The sequence below is a fragment of the Cynocephalus volans genome, chromosome X (assembly GCF_027409185.1).
Source record: "Cynocephalus volans isolate mCynVol1 chromosome X, mCynVol1.pri, whole genome shotgun sequence".
Taxonomy (NCBI): Eukaryota; Metazoa; Chordata; class Mammalia; order Dermoptera; family Cynocephalidae; genus Cynocephalus; species Cynocephalus volans.
In genome coordinates, this window is record NC_084478.1 from 79,914,876 (window position 1) to 79,935,130 (window position 20,255).

Sequence of the window (20,255 nt, forward strand, 5' to 3'; positions counted from 1 at the left end):
TTCTAATTGACATATTTTTGGAACAAAACTCTTTAAAACTAGGGGCTTCTTGCATTACATCTTATTCTCCACTGTATCAAAAAAGTACTATACACATAACTAGAACCAAATATCTGACTAAGAACTGCTACATGAAGTAAGACAATATGAGGGTACTTCAAAAAGGTCATGGAAAGATTTGTATTACCTTTTAATTCTATTTTCCATGAACTTTTTAAACTACCGTCTTACATTGAGAGAGGTCCTAGGACTGCAACACCCACTTCATCTACCATATCCCTGATACTTGACAAGCAGTGAAAAACAGCTAAAGCAATGTTCCTTGATATGCAGAATGGTAGGAGTTAAGAATGCATTTTCATATCACACAGTTCGCCTCACCTGTGTACTAAGTTTCTCCCACAGATAAATTTCTAACTCTTCCCTCCCCACGACTAGAGGATCTAAGGTTCTGGGGAGCAACGATATCAACATTTATCTCAGAGTTAAAGAGATAGAACTATTCTCCAAACATCCTAATATAATAGTAGACTCATGAGTAAGTATATTATTGATAATATTAACTACAAATTACCCTATACCTACACCAAAGTTGTATACAGTTTTGTTTATATTCATAAAGATAAATACTTAGTAGTAAATTCTATTTGTTGCATACAGACAAAAGTCATTCATCTTTACAAAGTCAAGCAGTCCAGAGGTTTAACCATTAGTTCATTGCTCCAATGTATCCTTTATAATGGGGCAATATACTTTCCATAAATGTATTTACTGTGACTACTTCTGTTGAAAATTAATAACTGTCAACACACAAGACCTTTCCCATTTAGCTAAAGCACTAAAACTTTGCCAGACAGATGAGTCTGCTTCAGGGTTTTTGTTTTGTTGTTCTTATTCTTGTTCTTGTTTGCTCTCACAGGTAGAACTACTATACTTTTTCTAAGTAACTCATTCCAATGTTTATCAACCCACCTCATGAGGAAACTTATTCTTTACAATTTTTAAATATAAATCTCTCATATGGTAACACTTTCATTCTATTATTAATGGAGAGGGGAAACTACTACTTGATGAGCCTTCAGAATCCTGAAGATTTTGATCATCTCTTCTCCATAGAAAAGAATCCATGTCCTTTAACATTTCCTCAATTTCCCATTTTTTCACCTTTTAATCATCTTCATTGTTCACCTCTAAACTATTTTTTGCAATGATGCCTTTAAACTTTTATTAATAAAGAGCTAACCTCTAAAAAATTATAAAACTGAGGGAGGCTATTTGCTTCAGAAACCAATGCTTATAGGTTGTTTTATTTGGTTGTCTTTTAATAAATCTCCATCTAAGAACTGGTCAAAACATTATTTAAACTACAGGAACACTACCCAATGTATAGTAAGAATGCTCCTCATAATATGAGTCACAAAATGTATACATACATTTAGTTTTCTGCTCTTCACTTATAAGCAAACCTACTCTCTTGGTAACTGCCCAGTTCCACAGGTTTACTGCCATTTCTTCAACCTAGACAAAGAAAAACATTTCCAGTTAAAACAGTGTCCACCTCCAGTGATATTTTATTTCTTGTAAGCTTCATGCTCATGTAACTATTGTGGGTCACTTCCAGGCCCTCCATAGTCTAGTCCCATTCTACCTTTTCCCCAAAAACTTATCCACTGATAAAGTAATTATTTCACTGTCCTCTGAACACAACTTGTTCATTCCTATCTGTGTATCTTTATTCATGCTGTTGGTTTCACTTGATATACCTCCTCACCTAGTCTTTATGTAACTCAAATTCAGTTCAATCTCACAAGCAACATCCATAAAGCTTTCAGCAACCACTACAGTCTACAATGGTCTTTCTTCTTTGAATTCCTATATTCATTAAGTTTCACACAATTTAGCAATTAATTATACTACTTTGTATCATTTATTCTTTAATTGTTTCAGTTCTTTTTCTTACTTCCCAACTAGGCTCCTTGATATCAAAGATCATGTTTTTTACAACTTATGTAGCATTCACAGTACCTGTCAAAATGCTGAATAAAGAAAGTACATTCAAATGACAGGATTTTTTGGTTTATTATGTTTTGTGCTGGGGACTAAGGGGCAAAGTTTCTAATTGCTTCTTTTGGTGGTTATATTTCTATCAGGTGGAACCTAGTCAGCTGGATACTATGTCAACTAAATCAAGCTCATAGTGTCTTAAGGAAAAAATGAAGACACAAAACGTGCAACTGGGGAAAGGTTGGTTTCTGGGAAAAACCTCTGAAGGCAATAATTAGTACTGAGACCAATATGGCATAGCCCTGGCCTATATCTCCCAGGGTGCTATGGTGAATATAAGAGAAGCTATATAACATTATCTTATAATAAACATATCAGTAGTAATATGATTTAGACAGAAAATAACTGGATAGACCAAAAGAACCCAATTTATGCACAATTATGGTGCAAAATTACTTTACTTTTAAGTCTTTTCTCCAGTGCCACTTTTCTCACAGTTCCACATTTTTCTAATGAGCTTCCCATTTAAAAATGATTTATTTAGCACGGCTATCATTTCACTTACTATTGTTAGGCTATTGTCATGCCCATCTCCATCCCTCTCACATAGTATCCCCATGCCACAGTTGATCTAATAATGACTTTCACATGAAGTATTATTTGATTTGTATCACTAAAAACACATGAAGTGAATATTTGACTCCAAATCTTCCAACAGAACAAAGGGTTTGAGGTATTTGGCAGGGGGTGGGAATTAACATCCAGACTAAAACAGCTTAAAGAAGCTACCTTTTTTGGCATTTGGAAAGCAATTGGCAACATGTAAAAACAGCCAAAATATGTTTATATCATTTGACCTACTAGTTGCTCTTCTGAGACTCTATCCCAAAGAAATAGTCCAAAATGGGGGGTAGGATAATCTTTTCACTTAACAGTGTTCCTCATATCATTATTTATAATAGGATAAAATAAGGAACAATATAAATAACCAGTAATAAAGAAATACATAGATGAATTACAATAAATACCCTAGATGAAATAGTATTCAGCCATCTAAAATAGTCATCATGGAAACTATGTTTTTAACATGGGAAAACATCTATTATGTGTTTAGTGAAAAAAGCAAGATAGAAACTTGTATGCACAAAAAACTTGCACATATGTAAATTTTACCTCAGAAAAGAGCTATAATAAAATATTAGATTTTAGTTAATAATAAGCATGCTGAAGCATTTAGGTGGGAAATGTACTGATGTCAGAAACTCACTTTAAAATGCATCCAAAAATGGCTTCCAATCAAAACGGCGGAATAGACAGTCCCCAACGTCACTCTCTCCCACAATCAACCAATTTACAACTATAAAAATAGCAACAACAGCCAAGCTGGGGTCACTAGAGCTCAAGGGAAGAGGAGGAGAGACCTACGGAGTGCATAAAGGCAGGAGAAGCCATAATGAGAGAAAGAAAGGATTGCTCCCACCATTTTGAATCCCAGCTGCTTTAAGACTGGAGCTGGTGAGCGCACAGAGCAAGAGCTGGCAAAATCTGCTGTTGTGCCCTTCTGATGAAGTTGCTTGGAGGCAGCAGGGTAGAAGAGGGACTTCGTGCCCCTCAGGCCAGAAAGACCACTAACAGGGTTACCATGGACCCACACAGGAGTAAGGAGCCATAGACAACTGAAAAAAGGAGACACTGAGAGGCCGGTGAGTCATCGCAAAGGACCAGCACACAGCAAACCCCATGAGAAGTGTTTGGAATGCAGGCGGTGGGGTAGACGGGCCCACCAGGGGAACATTGGGACACAGCATGGACAGCTGATCTGCCCTCCAATCAGCGCAGGCCCACTGTGTAGACTGGTCAGGAATATAGAACTGCAGGGGTGCAGTTTGCTGAAAAGACTCAGGTCCAGACCAGAGTTTCCACACAACCCAGGCATACCAGATCTCACAAGACCTGGAAGTACCTAGTAAATCAACACTTAAAACCTGAGCTGCACAAAAAGCCTTTCCCTGGGAATAGCAGCAAAGCAGCAATTTAGCTCAACCACAGGGCTCAAGTGCTGGTCCCCACAGGAAGTTCCCCCATTTTAGAAGTAAGCAAAGGACAACAAATTAGTTCCAGTGCAGAGTTTAAGTAGTGGGAACAGCAAATAATCCAACACAGAACTGAAAGAAAAAACAAAATACCCACAGACCAGAGCCAAAGTTTGATATCAACTAGTAAAGGTCTCACTTCACCAAAGAACACCTATAAAACCTAGAAGGACTGGAAGCCCCCTGGACTCTCAAGCCAGGGAGTGGGGAGGGCTGGGGACCTCAGCCATGCACCCCCCAATACCCCCAACCAGCCCAACCACAACCACCGAGCCACCACAGCAAGCAACCCAAGCCCCAAAACTTAGATGGTGGGGGGTTGAGGGCCTCAGCCATGCCCCCCTCAGCACCTGCAACCAGCCTAACAACAACCACCAAACCACTACTGGAAGTCCCCTGGTCTCCTGATCCAGGGCAGTGAGGGGACCAAGGGCTTCTGCCACACCCCCGTGACATCTGCATTGAGCCCAACAATGACTGAGCCACCACAGGAAGTGCTCTGGTCTCCCCTTCAGGAATGAGTGGGATGCCACAAGCCTCAACCATACCCCACCTCCTTCCTCCTTCTCCCACCCTATTTCCTTCCCCCTTCCTCTCTCCCCCACCCCCAATTGCTCCACAACAACATTTTAGAATGTAAAAACAGAACCAGGGACCAACCCCTCCTCCCACACCCAGGCACACTGCCATTGCCATGGGATCCACCCACGGTCCTAAGGCATGGAGTCGAGGACCAACCCCTCCTCCAACAACTAGGCATGCTGCCTCTGGAGCCAGGAACTGACCCCTCCTCCCACATCCAGGCACACTGCCACTGCCACGGGGCCCACTTCGGGTCCTGAGGCATGGAGCTGAGGACTGACCCCTCCTCTTGCAACCAGGCAAAGGTACACCAAAACCCCACTTCCACGTTGGTGGCCCACAACAGCCATGGTTGCCACAAAAGTGGCTAGACACCACAACGACCATGCATTTTTCCAAATTTCTGTAAAATTGTGTTACTTTATGATTTTAAGCAATTTCTTGTATTTTTCCATATTGTGTTAGAAAGGATAAGGTGAATTATGATTGTAAATAGTCACAAAACGCATATTTATTCAACAAATATGTATTAAGCACCTAATAAGTGGCAGATTTTATGCTAGGTTTTTATAAATGTGTAATGATAAATATATGTTTACATATGCAGCAAACAGAAATAAATAATATGAAGATTAGGCTTTCTAGAGAGAAAATAAATTCAAAGCATTTCCAAAACCAAGCAGATCTTCTTGCAAAATAAGACCAGACTCTTGGCACTGAATCTGATAGTACCTTTTCACTAACAACCAAGCACAGTAAGAAGAGGTTATAATCTAAAAAGAGACTTACATACTGGGCTGGCCCCATGGCTCACTCAGAAGAGTGCAGCGCTGGTAGCGCCGAGGCCGCGGGTTCAGATCCTATATAGGGAAGGCCGGTGCACTCACTGGCTGAGCGTGGTACAGACCACACCGTGCCAAGAGTTGCGATCCCCTTACCAGTCAGAGAAAAAAAAAAAAGAGACTTACATACTAAGGAATCCACTAAAGACATTAGAACTAATAAATGAGTCCAGCAAGGTTGAGGATACAAGATCAATATCCAAAAATCAATTGTATTTCTATACACTAGCAATTAATAATCTGAAAATTAAATTAAGAAAATAATTACTTTTATAATAACATCTAAAAAAGTCAAGAATAGACTTATGAAAATAAGTGCAAAACTTACACCCAAACCAAAAACATTTTTGAAAGAAATTAAAGACAACTTAATAAATAGAAAGACATACTATTTTCATGGATTGGAAGACTTAATACTGTGAAGATGGCAACACTCACAAAATTGATCTACAGATTCAACTGTACTCCAAAGCAAAATTCCAGCTGGCTTCTTTGCCTGAATTGACAAGCTTATTCTAAAATTCACATGGAAGTTCAAAGGACTAAGAATAGTGAAAACAATCTTGGAAAACAAGAACAAAATTGAAGGACTCACACTTCCCAATTTCAAAACTTACTACACACCTACAGCAACCAAGCCAGTGTGGTACTGGCTTAAGGACAGAAACAAAGATCAATGGAATATAAGTTATTAAAAGTCCAGAAATAAACCTTCACATTTATAGCCAACTGATGCTATGACAAATTCAATGGGGAAAGAATAATCTTTTCAACAACTTGATATCCACATGCAAAAGAATGAAGTTGGATCCCTTTTCACACCATACACAAAAATAAACTCAAAATGGATTATAGACCTAAATGAATGAAACTTATAAGAAAATATAGGGGTAAATCTTCATCAACCTTGAATTAAGAAAAGCTTTCTTGGATATGACACCAAAAGAAGGAGCAATGAAAAAAATAGATAAATTAGGCTTCATCAAAACTAAACCTTTTTTGCTTCAGAATACCATCAAGAAAATGAAAAGGCAACCCACAGAATGGGAGAAAATATTTGCAAACCATGTAACTGATAAGAGAATTGTATCTAGAATATATAAAGAACTCCTACTATTCATAATAAAAAGAAAAATACCCAATTTAAAAATTGGCAAAGGATCTTAACAGACATGTCTCCAAAAAAGATATATAAATGGCCAGTAAGCACAAGAAAAGATGCTCAACAACATCATTAGCCACCAGAAAAATGCAAATCAAAACCTCACTAAGATACCACCTTACACCCACCAGGATGGCTACTATCAAAAAAGAAAAAAAAAACAGAAAATAATAAGTGTCAGCAAAGATGTGGAGAAACTGGTACCCTTGTGCACTGTTGATGGGAATGTAAAATAGTACAGCCACTGTGGAAAACAGTAATGGTGGTTCCTCAAAAAATTAAAAATAAAATTATCATATGATCCTGCAATTCCACTTCTGGGTATACTTGTATATCCAAAAGAATTCAAAACAGGGACCTGAACAGACATTTGCACACCCATGTTTGTGGCAGCATTATTCACAATAAGTAAAAAGTGTAAGCAACTCTAGTGTCCATCAAAAGATGAATGTAGAAACAAAACATGGTATATACATATAATGGAATATTATTCAGCCTTAAAAATGAAGGAAATTCTGACACATGCTGCAAATGGATGAACCTTGAGGATATTATGCTAAGTGAAATAAACTAGTCACAAAAAGACAAATATTATATGATTCCACTTATATAAGGTACTGACAGTAGTCAGATTTATAGAAACAGAAAGTAGAATGGTGGTTGCCAGGGGATGGGGAGAGGGGGAAGATGGAGTTATTTAATGCATATAGAGTTTCAGTTTTGCAAGATGAAAAGAGTTCTGGAGAACAGTTACACAAAAATGTGAATGTACTGAAAACTACTGATGGTTAAGATAGTAAATTTCATGTTAGGTATATATTACCACAATTTTTTAAAAAAACACAATGAGCTACCACTTCACACTCACTAGGATGACTATAATCAATAAGAAAAATAATGAACATTGGCAAGAATGTGGAAAAACCAGATCCCTTATATAATGCCAGTGGTAATGTAAAATGGTACAGCCACTCTGGAAAACAATATGACAATTCCTCAAAAGTTTAAATAGTTACCATATGACCCAGCAATTTCACACTTAGGTTTACCTAAGAGAAATAAAAATATAAAAGCATGTACATGAATATTCATAGAATTATTCATAATAGCCAAAAGGTGGAAAAAAAAAGAAAATGTTTATCAGTAGATGAATGGATTAACAAAAATGTGGTATATCCGTTGAATGGGATTTTTTTAAAAATTTATTTGTTTTGTTTATTCCTTTTTGGCCATAAAACAATTCTTAACACATTTAAAAAGACTAAGATCATTGAAAATATTTTCTCTGACCACAATAATAGAAGGAAATTTAGAAAATCTACAAATGTGTGCAAATTAAACAACACTCTCCTAAATAAACAATGGGTAATAAGAAAAATCACAGGGAAATCAGAGAGAACTTTGAGATAAAAATCAAAGTGCAACATATCAAAATTTATAGGCTGCAGGTCTCACACAGTGCTCAGAGGAAAATTTATACATGTAAACACCTATATAAAAAATAAGAAAAATCTCAAATCAGTAATGTAAACTCCTATCTTAATAGAAAAAGAAGAGCAAACTAAACCAAAAGCAAATATAAGTGGGAAATAACAAAGATTACAAGAGAAATATAATGAAATAGGGAATTTCAAAACAGTAGAGAAAATCAACAAAACCAAAAACTGACTCTAAAAAGATCAAAAAAATTTGCAAAACTTTATCTAGACTGACCAAGATAAAAAGAGAGAAGACCAAAATTACTAAAATCAGAAATAAAGCAGAGACATTATTACATTGTCAGTATGGTTTTTTGTGGTGGTAAGATTTAGTTTCTCTTTCTTGTTAGCATTTTTGTTCTACCAGTGGGTTTTGTTCTTTCTTGTGTATTTGTGGTAGTGATAATTGTTTTTCAGATTCCAGATGCAAGACTTCCCTGTATGGCTGGTTGTGTCGTGGTGAACTCCCACAGTTTTTGTTTGTCTGGAAAATACACTATTTTTCCCTCATTTCTGAAGTATAGCCTTGCTGGGTACAGTATTCTTGGCTGGCAGGTTTTTTCTTTCAGTATTTTGAATATATCATCCCATTTTCTTCTGGCCTATAGAGTTTCTGTTGAGAAGTACACTGTAAGTCTGATATGAGCTCCCTTACAGGTGACTTGACACTTGTCTCATTTCTTTTAAGATTCTCTCTTTGTCTCTGAGCTTTGCCAGTTTGACTACAATGTGTCTTGGAGAGGCTCATTTTGGGCTGAATATGTTTTTAGGGATTTTTGAGCTTCCTGGATCTGAAGGTCCATGTCTCTTCCTACACCTGGGAAGTTTTCCATTATTATTTCATTGAATAGGTTTTCCATGCCTTTTCTTTTCTCCTCTCCTTCTGGAACACTCATGATTTGAATGTTTGTGCACTTAAGGTTGTCTGCTAGCTCTCTTAAATTTTCTTCATTTTTTAATTCTTTTTTCCTTTTTTTTTTTGTCCACCTGGGTTATTTTAAAAAGATTATCTTCAAGATCAGAAAGGCATTAATCTCTTTGTAAATTTCCTCTTTCATATCCTGGATTTTTTAATTTCATTATGTTGTCTAACTGAGCCTTCTCATATCTCAGTAAGTTTCCTTCAGATTGTTGCTTGGAATTCCTTTTCAGTCATTTCAAGGACTTCCTGCTCTATAGGGTCTGGTATTTGAGAATTACTGTATTCTTTTAGTGGTGTCATATTTTCTTGGGTTTTCATATTTCTAATATATCTACATCAATATCTGGTCATCTGGTAGAGCATGCAGCTTCTTATGTTACTCTGGAGAGGGATTTGAAGAGAGAGATGTCCTATTCTTTTTCTGGTCTCTGCTGGTGACTCTTCTTGTGTCAATGCAGTCAAGTGTCTGGCAGACCACCTGCACAGTGGCTCTGGCTACTGCTGTAGCATCAAGCTGCTTCTGTAGCAGCCATGGCTATGGCAGTGGCTGTGGTAGGCTACCCGCACGGAAGTGGTTTTTTCCGCATGCTCCTTGCCTGCTTCTAGGAATGGGATGCTGCCTTTGGCTACTGCCTAGGACCCCAGGCATGCTCTGTTTCTTGCATGCTTCTGGACATTGAATGGGATATTACTGAGTCATAAAAAGTTATGAAGTACAGATACATGCATCAACATGAATGAACCCTGAAAACATGCTATGTTAAAGAAGTCAGCCACAAAAGACCATGCATTATATAATTCCATCTTTATAAAATGTCCAGAATAGGCAAATCCATAGAGACTGAAAGTAGATTAGTCATTGCCTAGGGCTGGTATGAGCAGGGGAAGTAGAAAGGAGGAAATAGAAAGTGTCTATGAATGGGTGCAAGGTTTCTTTTGGGGGTGATGAAAATGTTCTAAAATTAACTGTGGTGATGGGTGCACAACTCTGTCAAACACTAAAAATCATTGAATTGTCCACCTGAAATGGGTGAATTGTATGGTACATGAATTATATCGAAATAAACCTATTATATATATATAAAATGAGGGAGAAAGATTTACAATAAACTTTCTTCTCACCTTTCCATATAAGCTGTAACCAAAATGGAAGTATCTGCCTAAGGTAAATGTTACCAAAAGTGTTTCAGAGTGTCGAGGCAATTTCCACATTAAGTAAGTGACAGACCTTCATTTAAACATTAGAAAAATTATCACCCCCAAAAAACCTCCTCTGAAGAATTACATTCAACTGAGTTCCACACTACCAGGTAGTTTCCTTTGCTGTAAAGGGAAGACAAAAAGAACTATAATTTAGTGACTAACTACCATGTGCCAAGAACCTTATATATGTTATTTTGTTTATGATTCACAACACCACTGGGAGGTGGGTACAACTATTATTCTGTAACAGATGAGAAAACTGAAGCCTAGAGGAGTTAAATAATAAATATTAAACTTGAGCACATATTTTTCCATTTGTTTCTAAAACTCTATTTTCCCTAAATATGTCATTAGGTTTAAAAATCCAAAAATGGATTTGTATATGTTTAGCAATGGTTAAGCATGAAGACTATTTTTTTTACCTATACGTTAGTTAAAATGATGAATCATCAAAATTTATCACAAACAAAATTATTTTTATACCAACCTGAGCATCCTGTATTTCAGCCATAGACTCCCTGTTGATATTTGCTATGTCCATGAAGAGTCTATCAATTGCCTCAGGTATGCTAGGTGAATTATCTCTTATGATCAGGTTTTCAATAGTTTCTGAAATAACAATGGTTAATAAACATGTGAACTATCACCATCAGCTAAAAGTAGCAAATCATCTTAAAACCTGTTACTAGATCTTTGCCCAAATGAACATAGCATGAAGGAACTTGAAATGACCCTTAGAGTAAAACCAACTTGTAATTCAAGTTTCTATTAGCTAAAGGTAGAGTACAATTTTCAAACAAAATTTGTGTTCCATGGGAATCACTTGTTTATAACGTATTCATAATTACTCATTCTCAGAAAGTAGAATTCATTGACTTCACAAATAGTAATGTTATTAAAGGTAATCTTAAAACTACAAAGAAAGGGCTTGCCAATTAACTCAGTTAGAGCACAGTCTTATAACACCAAGCTCATGGGTTCAGATCCCCATACCGGCCAGCCACCAAAAAAAGAAAAACAAAAAAAAACCCCTACAAAATAGAAGTTAATATCTTCAAAACTAGAAAATGAAGAGATTCTGAAGGAAGACCTGGATATGTGTACCCTGTAAGGATCAGACAGATATAGCTCACTTATGCTGGTTCTGAAGTCTTGACCTTATTTTGTAAGAAAAAAATGACACACCCAATTAGCAACAACATTAGCCAGTTATTAAATCCGTACAAATGATGTCACCATTTTCTAAACAGTCTGAGCTCCAGGCTCCATATAGCTGAATCTTACCAGGCCATGGAATTCCTTAAAACCCAAGCATAATGTAGAATTACAATTGATGCCTTGCATACTATCAAAATAGAGGTTTTTCTAAACTCATATAACTGAAGTCTCCATAAGCTACACATCTCTAATTTCTTGCAACATTCCTAAGCATCAAACTAGCGAGAATGTTATTAATATTCATAACAATACTATAAAAGCACCTTCCAAAATATTTTTAAGCTGCTAAAATAGACTTTTAACCTGCTACAATAAACAATATATCAGCTACAAAAAATTTCAGTTAAACATCAGAAAAGAATTCAAATAAAGGCTGCACAAATCAAATTATGTTCAAATATACTTACTCAAATATTTTTTACAGAACATGGAATCTTCAGAACCTAGTGCGTGAGCAGAGGTATTAGGGAAATTCTATCACATATATTTTGAACACTTCAGGTGATAAGATATATTCAAAAAGAAAAACCTCTATCTTCCTTTCTTCTGTAAAGTATTTAATACAGTGTGCTCACAGCCGCCACCACGCTGCTGTCACTCTCTAACGTCAGCACCGTCTCTTGCTCGCTGAGCTCCAGCCCGAGGAGAAGGGGGGTAAGTAAGGAGGTCTCTATACCATGGCTCGTACAAGCAAACTGCCCACAAATTGACCGGTGGTAAAGCACCCAGGAAACAACTGGCCACAAAAGCCAGTGCACGAGTGCGCCCTCTACTGGAGGAGTGAAGAAACCTCATCGTTACAGGCCTGGTACTGTGGCACTACGTGAAATTAGACGTTATCATAAGTTCAAAGTCCACTGAACTTCTGATTTCACAACCTCCCCTTCCAGCATCTGGTGAGAAAAATTACTCAGTACTTCAAAACACATCTGCGCTTCCAGAGCGCAGCTACTGGTGCTTTGCAGGAGGCAAGTGAGGCCTATCTGGTTGGCCTTTTGGAAGACACCAACCTGTGTGCTATCCATGCCAAACGTGTAACAATTATGCCAAAAGACATGCAGCTAGCAAGCCGCACACGTGGAGAACGTGCTAAGAATCCACTATGATGGGAAACATTTCATTCTCAAAAAAAAATTTTCTCTTCTTCCTGTTATCGGTAGTTCTGAACGTTAGATTTTTTTTTCCATGGGGTCAAAAGGTACCTAAGTATATGATTGCAAGTGGAAAAATACGGGACAGAAATCAGGTATTAGCACTTTTTCCATTTACATTTGTGAGTGAATTTTTAACATAAATGCGGAGACGTAAAGCATTAATGCAATTCAAAATGTTTCAGTGAACAAGTTTCAGCAGTTCAACTTTATAACAATTATAAATAAACCTGTTAAATTTCTCTGGACAATGCTACTAGCATTTGGATTTTTTTAAAACAAGTAAATTTCTTATCAACGGCAACTAAATGGTGTTTGTAGCATTTTTATCATACAGTAGATTCTATCCATTCACTATACTTTTCTGAGTTGTCCTACATGCAAATACATGTTTTTAATGTTGTGTCTTCTGTGCTGTTCCTGTAAGTTTGCTATTAAAATACATTAAACTATAAATAAATAAATAAATAATTTAATAGAAGGACTGATATTAAATATCTTGACTCCTCTAAGATTGGGTAAGTATTGGGCTGAAGGGCATATATTATAGCCCTACAAATATTGATAACAGGATCAGGGAGGCTTAAAAAATGATGTTTTTTAAAAATCTAAATATTATCTAAAAACAGATATTTTGAAAGGAAAACAAAAATCCAGTATAAATTTTTAATGTGAGTTGTTTTTTTGAAATAAAAATCCTAAGATGTTACTGTAGAATACCAATTATAATTTCTGGTTACATAGTACATGAAACTGTGAAGACATTAATTTTGATTTGTGAATGCTCTCTTAAGTGGTTGTTTCATGTAACTCATTTTTGTCAAAATAAGTCTGGTCCTTTCAAAACATATTTTCAATGTCATTCAGTTGAGCAACTTGATTGACACCAGCTGAGGCAATGACAGCACTGCAGTCAGCAAAGCTGGGTAAGTAGTAGACAACACATATCGGAATGGCTGAGAGTTACACTATGAAGGAGAGATTTGCTTCTGGGAGAAGCTCAAAAAAGAGGTTTTATAAATGCAATATACTCCTGAGATGTGAAAACAATATGCTGTATTAAGGTTATATAAAGCAAGATTGTACACTTTGGGGAAAATGATTAATTATCTTCCTGGCTACTGAAATAAACTATGATGTACAACATGATTTCAGTCAATTTAATTTAAATGAGATCCATCCTAGTTAAAATCAGGGGGTCACCCTATTGAGGCAGCCATATTAATCATATCAATTAATTCTGATTAGTTAGAAAGCATTCTACATACAGTATAATAATTTTGGATCCAGGACAATAAACATTTTCCCTGTCCTTGAGGAAGAGAGCTTCTGTTACAACATGGAAAAATCTATCAACAGTCTTGCCAAGGCTCTTCTTGTGACCTCCATGAGCTCAACCAGTCATTCAAAAGCCAAAGCAGCTCAAAGACCTGCCAGGGTCAATTCAAGGTTTTATTCCATGTCACAATGATTATATGCAACTTCTTTAGTGAGAAAAGAACCAAAAATGACAATAAAATTAACATTTGCATAGTGTTTTACAGTCTCAAATCTTTTTCATATGCATTCTCATTTAATCTTCAACCTACTCTGTAAGGGAGATATTTTTATTTTATTAGAATGTGGAAACTGAGATTTAACAAAATGAAGTGACTTCTCGAAGGTGATAAAAATAGAAAGTATCAAGCTAGGACTTGAACTCAGGTTTTCTGATTTGAAGTCCCATACTTTCCACTCTACTGGTTATAAAGGGCTTGGAACAAGTGACAAACCAGAACTTTAAGACAACTAAAAAACAGCAGAGAGAGAAGAAACGAGCCAAGACCTTCGGAGTGCTACACTATGGGACTATGGGACTGCAGAGGCTGGTTTGAATGAGGGCAGCCAAAATATCCAAAACAGTGTCAAAAGGGCATGGCAAACTCAGGTAAACAGGTTTAGTCATAGACTAAAATCACATTGTAAATCAGTTTCTATACATGATCAGGAAGACAATCATTTTTCCTACACAATGTTCCAGGAAGTCCCAAATGACAAATCAGGTATGGTATAAGAAAATAAAAGCAGCAAGTCATAATGCAGAAGTCAGATGAAGCTGCATTGCACCACTGTTTCAAGAGATCTATACACGGCAGTGTGTTGTAGTTCTGAGCAGTGTCCTAATCCTGGAGGACAACAACTAGGGAAGGATGCAGGGCATGCTAACACCATGAAAATCATGACAAGCAGAAACGATACAGCTCCACAGATAAAAGATCCCAGCTCTCAACTTCCTCCTGGGGAGGAAAAGAGTTATCTATGTGTCCAGTGCCCCAAATTCTCCAGGGCAGCCCAACAAACTAGCATCTGTCTCTCCAGTCTTGAAGCACTGATGGGTTCAGCACAGTCTAACCACTCAGGGAACAGAGTGGCTTGGGCTGGTAGATGCCTTAGCTCCCCACCACTGGCTCAGCACAGAGCAAGCAGACAAAAACCACAGTTGTCTGCTTTTCCCTGGGGAGGGAAACAGTTGGGAGAAACCCCTAGAATCTCTGGCAGGACTGATTGGTTGTCTTCTCCTGTACAATGCAAGCCCATGAAGACTAAGAGAGGTGCCTTCTGTATCTAATGTATAGACACCAACACAGAGAGTCAAGGAAAATGAAGAACTGTACAAAGATGTTCCAAACACAGGAGTAAGATAAATCTCCAGAAAATAACCCTAATTAAATAGACTTATATGATTTACATGACAGAGAACTAAAAATAACTCTCATGAAGATGCTCACTGAGGCCAAACGCATGAACAAAGTGAGAACTTCAACAAAGATATAGAAAATATTAAAAAGTACCAAACATTTCCCCAAGAAAGCATACAAATGGCCAACACATATATGAAAAATGTTCAACGTCACTAACCATCAGAGAAATGTGAAAACCATGATGACATATAACCTCACATCCATTAGGATAGCCACTATCAGAAAAATAGAAGTGTTAGTGAGGATGTGGAGAAATTGGAACTTTCATACACTGTTGGTGGGAATGCAAAATGGTGCAGCTACTATAGAAAACAGTATAGAGGTTCCTCAAACAATTAAAAATATTGATAACACCAAGGTCGAGGGTTTAGATCCCTGTACTGGCTGGCTGCCAAAAAAAAAATTAAAAATAGAACTACCATATGATCCAGCAACCCACTTCTGGATATTTATCTACTAGAATTGAAAAGGATTTTGAAGAGATATTAGCACTGTTCACTGCAGCACTACTCAGAATAGCCAAGACCTGGAAACACCTAAATGTCCATCAACAGATGAATCAATAAAGAAAATGTGCTATACACATACAATGAAATACTATTCAGGTTTAAAAAGGAAGGAAAATCTGCAGTATGCAACAATGTAGATGAACCTTCTGGACCTTAGGCTAAGTGAAAAAAGCCAGTCACAGAAAGACAAATACTGCATGATTCCATTTACATGAGATATCTAAAATAGTCAAATTCATAGAACCAAACAATAGAATGGTAGTTTCCAGGGGCTGGGGGAAGGGAGAAATGGGAAGTTACTAATCAATGTGCATAAAGTTTTATTCAAGCAAGATGAATAAACTCTATATATCTGCTATACAACACTGTACTTATAGTCAACAATAATATATCATACACTTAAAAATTTGTTAAGAAAGGGCTGGCCAGTTAGCTCAGTTGGTTAGAGCATGATACTGATAACACCAAGGTCCAGGGTTAGATCCCTTGGCCAGCTGCCCAAAAAAAAGAAAAATTGTTGAGTGCAGGTCTCATATAAAGTGTTCTTATTGCAATAAAGAAAAGAAATTCTACAACTCCAAAGCTAAACAGGTGCCTAGAATATGTCACCTAGCATGTTAAATCTCAAATCTGATGGCCAGTATGACTTAATCCAAACCAACCCCTTCCCTACTCCACAATGCTATTCTTTCTTGCCCTGGACAGAACTGGCTCAGGGACTGGAGCAAACCTAGGCCTACAGACTGGGCTCATCAGGAGATAAAGACTATGTAAAGTTTTGGAGAGCAACTGGCTGGGGAGTAGGGAGGCAAGAGCTGACAATATCATGCTAATAAAAAATGAATTCCCAACTTGATTCTGGTGAGAAAACCCATCCAGTCACATTTAGGGAACTAAATTTTATAGACTAAAGGATAGAATTACACTGACACTCAACAAACTTCATCAGTAGGAGAAGTGTCTCAAAAGAGGCACAACTCAGTCCTCTCAACCAAATGCACATTGTGTAAATGTTACGATGAATCTAGGTATTTGATATCTTTCACATTCCTGTAAATGCAAGGCCCATAACCAAACTCAACTTGCTAAACCAATCCTATCCTTGTAAAGCATCTACTTTGCAAGACATCTGTATATATTACCCTTTTATTCTCATTAACATCCTGCTACGTTTTGTTACTCTTTGAAACTGAGCCCTGATGTTCTTGACTGAATATCTTCTATTCAGCTAAGATCTAATTTGTCTTGGTTACCATGGTTACCAAAGACTATTTTTATCATCAAGATGGCGGACTGGAAGTACCAACGCTCCTCTCCTCCACAAAGAAGGACCAAAACAAATAAGTTACTGTACTTCCAGTATAGTGTCTAAGGGAAAACAATGGAATTCAGCAAGGAACGGGCAACCCTCTGAAGCATGAAAACTCAGGATGACAGCAAAGAGAAGGAAGAGAAGCACCCAGCTGGGATCAACTTGGGGCCAAGAGGGACTCCCCATTGTGGAGAAAAGGTTAAGTGGGAGATCCCCAGCAGTTCCCACTATCACTGCAGATGTCTGCAATCCTAGCAAAGAGAACATAGCTGAAGGCATCACACTACCTGACATTAAAATATATTACAAATCTATAGCAACCAAAACATCATGGTATTGGCATAAAAACCAACACATAGACCAATGGAACAGAATAGAGAGCCCAAGGGCCGACCCCGTGGCTCACTCGGGAGAGTGCGGCGCCGCAGCCGTGGGTTTGGATCCTATATAGGGATGGCCGGTGCACTCACTGGCTGAGCACGGTGCAGGTGACACCAAGCCAAGGGTTCCGTTCCCCTTACCAGTCACAAAAAAAAAAAAAAAAGAATAGAGAGCCCAAGAATAAATCCACAAATTTACAGCCAACTGATTTTCAGCAAAGGCACCAAGAATACACATTGGGGAAAGAAGAGTCTCTTCAATAAATGGTGCTGAGAAAATTGGATATCCACATGCAGAAGAATGGAACTGAACTCCTATCTCTCACCACATGCAAAAATCAACTCAAAATGGATTAAAGACCTAAATGTAAGAACCAAAACTATGAAACTACTAGAAGAAAACTTTAGGGAAATGCTTAATAACACTGGGCTGTGCAAAGATTTTTTGGATAAGACCTCAAAAACACAGGCAACAAAAGCAAAAATAGATAAATGGGACATCAAACTAAACACTTCGGTTCAGCAAAGGAAACAACCAACAGAGTGAAGAGACAAACTGTAAACTGGGAGAAAATATTTGCAAACTATTCATCTGACAAGGAATTAATATCCAGAATATATAAGGAACAGAATATATAAGTCAACAGCAAAAAGAAAAAAAAAAATCCAATTTAAAAAATGGGCAAATTATCTGAATAGACATTACTCAAAAGAAGCCATACAAATGGCCAACAGGTATATGGAAAAGAATGCTCAACATCATTAATCATCAGGGAAATGCAAATCAAAACCACAATGAGATATCATCTTACTCCACAGTAAGAATTGCTATTATTAAAAAGACAAAAAATAACAAATGCTGGCAAGGATGGGGAGAAAAGGAAAGTCTTATACACTGTTGGTGGGAATGTAAATTAGTACAGCCACTATGGAAAACAGGATGAAGGTTCCTCAAAAAACTAAAAATTGAACTACCATATGACCCAGCACTCCCACTACTGGGTATAAAATTTCCTTTCTTTTGGATATAAAAGTGTACTTCAAAAAGTTTGTGGAAAAATAGAATTGAAAGACAATACAAATCTTTCCATGAACCCTTCAAAGTACCTTTGTATATCCAAAGGAAAGAAAATCAGTATGTCGAAGAGATAACCTACACTCCTGTGTTTATTGCAGCACTATTCACAATAGCCAAGTGGAATCAAAGCTTAGGTTGCTCATTTTTCCACTGGGTTCAGCTTTTTCTTACTGATTTGCCTGGGCTTTCTAAATAAAGGAAATTAGCCTTTTGAAAAAAAATTAAGTTCACCTATTTCTTTTTACTTTTTTAATGTGGCTACTAAAAATTTTAAATACATTTGTAGCTCACATTATATTTCTATTGGATAGGGCTGGTGTTGAGTATATATTATGACTATTTTTCTGAAGATTTGGTGAAACTAATTAGCTAATATCTACCTCCCTAATGATCATCATAAATATAACATAAAAAAAATGTAAACTTGGATATTGTAATAGATCATAAGGGTATTTACGTAACAACAAATACAAAGAAGTTAGAAATCTAGAAAAAGGAGAATAAGAATTTGTCTTCAAAATAATCATAGGAGAAGAAGTTCCAAACCTTGGTAAACGGTTGCCATTCCTTAAGAAGAAGTAACCCTAATGTTGAGAAGGACAACTGGGATAAATTATCTCAAGTAAGAATATTGTTTCAACACCATCCAACTTTTTTTTTGCTATTTCCCATGTTAAGTTGCCTCCTGTTTTGGATGGTCCTGGTGCTTGGCAAGATGAGGAATTTTTTCTGAATCACACAGACAGCTTAGGAAACCCCCCAGCCTAGTTGCCAGTTTCTTAAATTTGGGCCCTTCAAAAACCTATCCTCCAGAAGGGAAATATTCTAGACAACCTGTTAAAACCAGGTTACAAAAGCACTTCACATTCCAGCAATTACACTCTTAGGTATTTCTAAGAGAAATGAAAACCTAAGTCCATTTAAAAAATTTATACATGAACATTCATAGCAACTTTATTCATAATAGCCAAAAATGTCCATCAACTGATGACTGAATAAACAAACTGCTATATATTCATTTAGTGGAATACTACTAAGCAATAAAAAGGAATTAACTACTCATATATGCAACAATATGGATGAATCTCAAAACAATTATGCTTAGTGAAAGACACGATAGAAAATAAGAGTATATACTATATGATTTTGTTAGTAAACTAATCTACAAGTGGTTGCCTGGGGTGGAAGATGGGGGTTAGACTGACTGCAAAGGGGCATGACACAATTTTCTAAGGAGATGAGAATGTTCTACTTCTTGATTGTAATGGTGATTATATGGGTTACATTTGCCAAAAATAAAGAATAAAAAGGCATCAACCTGTACACTTAAAACATGTGAATTTTATTGTATATAAATTACACCTCAATAAAGTTGATTTATCAGAAAGAAAAAAAAGGGGGGGAGGAGGGAATGAAAAAGTACTCTAGAGACTAAATCCCTGGAGGCCATAGGTCAGGAGCAGAGGAGCACAGGGTGACATCAAACTTTGCTCAACATCTAGAAGGCAGCCTCAAAGGTGAACAGGAGAGTTGGTAACAGAAGTGCATATACAGAGGGCGTCAAAAGCCCTTCCAAGAGA

General features: G+C 37.0%; 1 protein-coding gene across 1 annotated transcript in view; it reads right to left on the minus strand.

Annotated features, from left to right (window-relative positions):
* Nucleotides 1-11,138, minus strand: part of TEX11 (testis expressed 11) — a 323,127-nt gene extending 311,989 nt beyond the window's left edge. Inside the window, exons 1-3 of the mRNA XM_063084664.1 lie at nt 11,135-11,138; nt 10,774-10,895; nt 1,434-1,518 (exon numbers count right to left, since the gene is read on the minus strand). Of these exons, the coding sequence (XP_062940734.1) occupies nt 1,434-1,518; nt 10,774-10,895; nt 11,135-11,138 (211 nt within the window). The remainder of the gene's footprint in view (nt 1-1,433; nt 1,519-10,773; nt 10,896-11,134) is intronic.
* Between the last annotated feature and the right edge of the window lie 9,117 nt (nt 11,139-20,255).